At 37.3% G+C, this 7,768-nt stretch overlaps 1 protein-coding gene across 1 annotated transcript in view; it reads right to left on the bottom strand.

Annotated features, from left to right (window-relative positions):
• The window catches only part of NKAIN2 (sodium/potassium transporting ATPase interacting 2), a 284,013-nt gene that overhangs the window by 24,316 nt on the left and 251,929 nt on the right, over positions 1-7,768 (bottom strand). The window contains exon 5 of the mRNA XM_005418461.2: positions 1,403-1,463. Coding sequence (XP_005418518.2) covers positions 1,403-1,463 — 61 coding nt within the window. The remainder of the gene's footprint in view (positions 1-1,402; positions 1,464-7,768) is intronic.

Genomic DNA, 7,768 nt, shown 5'->3' with positions numbered 1-7,768 from the left:
CATGGGAGAAATCTCCCAAATGTGCTCTGACTTCTGTGCTTGATTGGTGAGCCAAGTCTCAAGTCCCTTCCTTGCTTTTTGCTTATATCATGCCCTAAAGCATTACAGAATAGTGAAAAAAATATTTAAGCCCTTAGAAGAGAGGGCAGAACAGTATTGAATGGGATACCATTTTGGGGGACAAGGAATAACTGTCCTTCAACTCTGTGGATAATAAATGCACTTAATGGGAAAGCAGGAGAAAATACATTTGGCTGGGTACTTCCCTAAACAGAAAAGTCTATTTGTGACATACCCCTGCTCCACACAGCTTGCCAAACCCTTTGTACTCTTTATACCTTCCTCACTTCCACAGAAACACAAAGACAACTGAAATGAGCATAGTCGAAACGACCTCCAAAGTGTGGTGGTTTGATTTCAGCATTAAATCTCCCCTTGATGGTTCACAGTGACATTGTATTGCCAATAGATTACAGGGTTGTAGCTATTTTCCACGCAGGAGAACACACAAAGGAACCCCCGCCAGCCCTAGCAGTGCTCTCAATCAAATAAAAACCCTTTAGCTTCCTGTTGCAGAGCTCTCCCTAGGATTCATGTATATTTTATCAAAGTTACATGCAGTTCTGATACTTGTTTCTAAAGTGCTTTAGTATGAATCCCAAGATGTAGTGAAATGCTGCAGTAGAGCTTTTTAAAAAAATCCAGGTTAGAGTAGGGGAAAAAATGAAATGGCTTGACTCTACAGAATGCAATAAGAGCAAATTTTGTTCAACAGGATTCTATTGATATAAATAAGCAGAAGAAACACAAATCTACATCTATATGAAATCATTTCAGTTCATGTAAGTGCACCCTGGGAGCAGCAGGAACAAAGAGGAACAAAGAGGAGCTCTGCTGTTTAACCTCTCATAAATTAAAGCCCTGCGATGATCTAAAGGTATTTTTTTGCCAGAATTGCTTTTACAGGACAACATACATGCCAACACAAAAGAGCTATAACTTCAGTTGTAACCAATTACTCTGAAAATAGTTCATAACAGCCTGGAGCAAGGAAAAAAACAACTTGTATTTACTAATAGGGATTTTTTTCTTTCTTTTTATTAAAAAAAAAACCACCAAAAAACCCCCCAAAACCCCCTTGTTTTATGTCTTAAGCTAAGTAGTGAGATAAAGAGTTGCAATTATCTTTCCAGAAGAGATGTGTATGTAAATTTAAACCAGTATTTCATTCCTTCTTTGTCTCAGAATTTACAGATTTTAGACAGAGAAGGATGGACAGAAAACATGATCTGGTTACAGTATAATAAGGCATTTAGGTTAAAGTCAGCAAGAGCCAGCATAGTGGAGAGGTGATTAAAAAAAAAAGAATTCATTTTGTATGTAATAAAGCTTTAGTACTTACAGCTGTCCTCTTCTTCAGTAATACACTTCACAACATAACAGGCATAGATGAAGCCTGCCAGCTGAAACAAAATGTAATAGCGTTAGATGTAAGACTGATACCATAGAGAAACAAGAGATGGTTTTAGAAAAGTGACTACAGAAACAGAAACAACAAAATTCAACAGACTTTCTTTGAGGAGGTAAAGATAATTCTCCACAACAGTTTAACAATTTTAATTAGAAATAGGGGAATAATGCATCTTTCTTGAAAAACACATCCTTCAATAAAACTTCCAGAAATTGATCAAAATTTTTCCAATACCTAGTAACTTCTTTTCAATCATTGAAAAAATACAAAAATGGATCAGTATTTGGGTGGATGAGCTTTTAGCTACTGAAAATGTAAATATTTCTGTCAAAATCAGATTTGCTACCCAACAAAGCCTGGCCCTCTAGCAGAACTTTTTTTAAAATGGGAACTGTGCCGACTAAATCAAGGACAAATTCAGTGCACTTGTAAACCAGCTTTATAATGATATTTTATCAGTTGAAATTAGGGCTGTGGATTAATAGAACTTGTTCCCATATCTGCAATAGTCCCCAGGCCTCATTACAAGTCACTTTGGATAGTCCTGGATGTGTTTACATCAGCATCTCACACAGCAGCTGGCAAATTTGTATCTTGTTCCCTTCAATCCTCTCTGCAGAGCATGCCCAGAATTGAATTGTAAACAGGAGCAATGGGATTTAAAGAAAATGAAAATCTGGAGTAGTTATTGAAGTACCACCTGAAAAAATGATAATAAAAAAAGGAATAAATGGCCAATATCATTCATGCAACTGTCCAAGTATCATGTGAGTCAGCTGCTGGTCCCTCCAGTAAGCTCTGTTGCTAAGTTAGACCAGAAGTAAAAGAACAAATACTGGAGCAGCAACATGCGTCACATGCTTTACCCAACTTCTTTACATGTAGGTCTGGAGAGTTTTCTCCACTCCTTTAAAAGAAATAATTTTCATCCTCCAAGTTTGCATGGTAGGATGTCTAAAGAATTCCAGTTATTTGATCTCTGTGTGGTGAAAAGTGAGCTATGTTGCCAAAATGTGTTATTCTGCATAGGCCACCTCACAGAGATATTTACATGAGCTACAAAACCATCTGTACACTTTGGGAATTTATGTTCTTTATGTGGATGATAAAAATGCCTAGAGGCTTCAGCCAGGACTGAGCTCTCTGTGAATGCTGCAAAACCCATAATCTCCGGCTGAGGGAGATGATGATCTTGACTTCAGTTTGAGTAGTCAGTGGGTTGGACAGTAGAAGAAGTGCAATTTGAGAGACCATGTATTATGAATACTGGTTAGTGAAAATGGATTTTTTTTGTTAATCCAGGGCATTTGTACATTACTGCAATATTGTGGATTCTTAGAGCCCTTAATATTACCCATATATAAATTAAATGCAAACAAATCCATTCTATTTTGTAGTGCCTTCATATCTGAGGCAGTGACTACGCCTAGTTTTTTCCAGCTCTTACACAGATATTCCTGGAATTTCTGTCAGTTTTCTATGTAGAAAGCTACCTATAATCACAAATGCTACCTTCTAATATCTGTATGGGTAGGAGATGGCCAAAGGGGAAAAAAAAAGGTCAGCCTGAATGTTTTCCTAAAAAATCAAGACTTGATTTGGAGATCACACTGAAGCCAGCGCATATGTTGTCTGCTCACAGTTTAAATTCCTGTTGGAAGCCCAGAAGCTGCATTACAACGGAACTAAACCATTAATTTTGTCATTTATTATAAATCTGCCTTACAGTGCTGCTGGGAAGATTTTACACCTGGGAAGGATGAAATATTCACTGCTGGACACAAAGAACGCAGTGTACCAAGAAGTGGCATTCAGCTAATATCAGCATTTCATCTCTCCTTTATTGGATCCCTCTTCCCTTTTGTTTCTTGGCTTCAAGACAGAGGACTAATTTGCTCCACCGACTTATGCCCTGCATAACCCCATTGACTTCAATGACATTACTTGAGGTTTAATTCAGCAACAAATTAGGCCCAGAAAGGTTGTTCATAAATGATTCCATTCTTGGATGTGAACCTTGGCTTAATAGTTTCTCTGTTCTCTTTTTACAGACCATCAGATCCAAGATAGCTGAATAGTTGCATCTCTAGCAGGCTCCTATGGTAATCCTTTTCTTGCGCTACAGTTCAATACTGTCTTGTCAACCACCACAAGTTCATGTGCTATTAACTGAACTTATCTTACAAAGCACAGCAAACAAACTGTATCACAAATGGTGTTTACAACTGATCTTTTAATTGCATTCAGTTACATTGCTTAAATCTCTAGGGAATTCCTTTGATATATAAGCAAATCCTACAGCATTTCATCAGATGAGCTTGTTGATTAAAAAAATGCCTTAAAGCTCAAATTGTTCTGTTCTAAGTAAGAATGTCAGGGTTTTTTCCCATGAGATAATCAGAGTTCATAAAAGAAACCTGCCCTTCTCCCACATTTATCCAACCCGTTGCTTGGTAAACATAATGATTTTGTTCCTATTTGAATCTCACATTAGTTTTTTCTTCTTTCCCTTTTTTTTTTTATTTAACAAAGTAATTTATCAGCTCTGATACAGTGACAGTCATTCAAGTTTACCTTCTAATTTCATCAGCAGCAGTGGGCACACACTGTGAGCTGAGGCTCAGAACCAAAAGTGGCAATATTCACTTTGATGATACTCAATGACCTGAGCCCATGGTAACTGCAGAGATCCCCAAGACAGAGGTCAGGAACAGGTTTCCTTCCCTGTGGACTTGGACTTCCCATAAGAAGGGAAGCTCATCTATGCAGATAGCAGAGATTTCTTGGGGACTTTGGTCAACTAAAAATTTTAATGAATTCCTATGTGGATTGATAGCTCTCCCAAAATTTACTACCTTTGTTATAGTGCAAGACTTTAACCTTTTCTCTCTAACAAGAGCACACCACAATATACTTTTGTATCACAAAAAATACCCTAAAACCCCCAACAAATCCAAAAAAACCAGTGAATAACTCCTCATCCTGAAGAATATTATGAGAGAAGAAATCCAAACCAAAGCAAATGATAGAAGTTAGTCACATCACTTAATATATTCCTGGGAAGTCCTCAAACACAGCAGTGCTCAGTGCAGTATGAGAATTACACAGAGCAGAGTCTTCCTGATTCAGTAGCTCCAAAAGATTTTTGTCATACACGAGAAGGAAGGAAATGAGTCCTCAGAGATGAAGAAGAGAAGGAGCCTGACTGTCTCAGAAAATCAGTTTAAAACTGGGAAAGTTAGCTTGAAAAATCTCATTGCTTTGCATCCCTACCTATTTTTTTTAATTAACTGAGCTTTGTTTTTTTATAAACCATGCAGTGATAAAAAGAAATAGGTGCAATGAGCGGAAGATCATTTCTGGATCCCAGACCCATCAAGCTTAGGTGTCTACATCTGTCCCACTCACATTTTAATGCTGTAGTATGGGCCTCTAGAGGAGAAGGAGCCATTAGCAACATTTCTGCTCATTTATACATAGAGTGATTAGTGAATGCATGTTTTTATGAACCTCATTTTCGGTACCTTGAAACAACCTGCTCTTTACAACTTTCCCTGATATGTCCATATGAGAGTATAAATGAATACTGCTCTTTCTAAAAGTGACACATTATCCATTCCTGCACCAGCTCCCTCGGAGTACTTTGATGGCATCTGATGACCTTAATTTTAGAAACAATGATCTCAAACACTTAATAATTTTGTGGGAGGTTTTTAATTTTTTGGGGGGTTTTGTTTGTTTGTTTGTTTTTTAATATATATGCATATTGATAAAACCGTTTTCCTTCTGTTAAGAAAAAAGAAGACAAGCAAAGCCTAAAATAAATCACCAATAAAACAGCATTACTGAAGCTTTGGTAAGAAGATTAACTACAAAATGAAGTTAATGCATTTTATTGCTTTATCATAGCTGTATAAGGAAAACAAAAAAGTAGAATATTCCCACCCAAGTCAACAATGTCCCATTACACCTCTAACAACTCTTGGCAGAACCTGAGTCACTGTGAGTGTACTTCCAGACTTGCTCAAAATGTCAAGTGCTGTGATCAAACTCAATCAGGATCAGTATTGATTAAAATCCTGTCTTGCTATTTTTTGTCACTTCTTTCATGGAGATGAATGTTTTTATACACTGCAAAGAGCACCAGATTGGAAAAAAAGGCTATCATATAAAAACCAAAATTTCTGGTCAAGGTTCCCACACTTCCCTCTTTTAAAGCAATGTCTATATAGATAATTACTACAAGTTGTGTTTATTAAGCTGGGAAATTGAAACAAAAGAGTGATGGCAAGGAGGAAACAAAAACTGAAAGGGGATCTAATTGGAATAGGGTGGTGAGGAACAGGCTTGAGATGAGGATTAATGAATTAAGGGTTGTGGAAATAATACATAGTCTTTGTTTCATCGAATGAATATGTTTTTATTCTATAACCATGCTTGGTCTAGTGAAATGGACCTTAGACTTAAACCCCACAGACCTATTGTGTTTTCCTATGGAAAAATGTTTCAGTATCTCTGAAACAGCTAAGGATTGTGCATTTACTTTTCATTATTAAGTTTTTGCAGGTGTCTATAAACACTCTGCTTTTAAGACCTAAGCAGAATATGGGCTAGTTCAAGCAATAATACAGCAGAAATGCATGGATGTAATTCTGGCCCTGGGAATGCTATATTGCAAACCTGCGATGTTACGTGTCCAGCCACGTGCATTTTTCTTAAGCTTGCAGTGGTCTGCACACATAAAACCTTTGTAGTGGTGTGCATTTAAGGGGCAATATTTCTTTAAAATGGATTTTTGGAGTCTGGAGATATATTGCTATATATATATACACACACACACACATTATGAGCAACTGAAGAACTGGAGAATTACTGTCCAGAAAGCTTCCAGTGTATTGATTCTCAGAAGAATCATACTCATTATTTAGCAGGAAAGGTGAGGCAGAGACCTTTCTCTCAATATCTGTAGATTTAAGTCAGTGTCATGGGGGTTCTAAAGCTGCCCCCTGCAAAAACCCTTTCAAGCTTGATTTCACTGCCTTCAGCAGTGCTGCATCAGTGAGTGAACATCACTGCTGGAGTTTAATATAAAACTCAAGTTGCGTTCCATGGAAACTACTCTGTTGAGGTATGCTTTTATTTGTGCTTACGTTTAACATTATGAGAATCCTGTCATTCCTCGAAGTTTAAATCTCTTTCATCATAAAAGGAGAGAATACGAAAGCTATTGGTATAAGGACAGATTCCTGATAGGGAAGGTAGACTGTGTGGCCTTGCTGTCATTCTTTTACAGAATTAACTATCTATGTGCTGTCCAGAAAGAAGATTTCATTAGTATGGCCAAGTAGCTTTATTCTGTACAACAAAACAATTACTTAAAAGAGCTAATGTCAAACTGACATGTCCACAATAATATCTAGTGGGCACTTATGAAATTGAAAAGCAAGCCAAAATGATAATTTCTTAGCCTGTGTAGTCATCAAATTATTTTTGTTTCCTCTCTTGAGCTGATAACTCAGCCCCAAAGATTTTTGTCTTTTTCTTTTTAGCAGACACAGTAAAACCATGAATCATAAATTCAGACAAGTCTAGGCACACTGGAAAAGAGAAGTGTGATAAATATTGCATTTATTTCAACTAGTGCATCATAATCTTTTTTTTTTTATATCAGCTGTCTAGAAGGTGCTTAACATAAAATCTTCCTTTATTTCTCAGTGGACTCTTCAGTTTTCTGGAGATTTCCTTTTTGTATAAGCATTTGAAGATCCCTGTGGAGACCTGCTAGAAAGCTTCTGTTTGAAATGCTGCTGGGTGCTTGAGAGCAGTTCTATCGTGTTCAGGATTCCCTGAGCATCTTCCCTGGCAAGCTTCTGTACCTGATGAATTGAAGAGACTACAGGGGCACTGAAAACCACAGCACTGTGGCTTGTCACAAAAGAGCAGTGCAAACCTTTAACAACAGTAGAAAGCAAGAGATACTTACCTGTTTTGTAGCTGTATTACAGACATTTGGCTTGACCCAAATTTCCAGAAAGTTTAAACTTTAGCAAGAGTTTTCTGAAATGTTGACCTAAAACTTTCTACAAGTCTTCACTTTTCCTAGGGATTTCAGAGTGATTTATGCTTTTGATAACTACATGACATTTGGCACATTTCCATGATTTCATCGCACAGCTAGAGAGTAACATGTCCTTTTTTCCTGCCTCAGACTTGAAAGGTAGCCTCAAATACAGGGGCTACCAGCTCACACGAGGTAGATGTGGGGATCACTTACTGCTGACCTCTGTGCTAGCTGAA

This window comes from Geospiza fortis, unplaced genomic scaffold, assembly GCF_000277835.1.
Source record: "Geospiza fortis unplaced genomic scaffold, GeoFor_1.0 scaffold98, whole genome shotgun sequence".
In the NCBI taxonomy this organism is placed as follows: Eukaryota; Metazoa; Chordata; class Aves; order Passeriformes; family Thraupidae; genus Geospiza; species Geospiza fortis.
The sequence above is the reverse complement of the archived record's forward strand: the minus strand, read 5'-3'. Positions and strand labels throughout refer to the sequence as shown.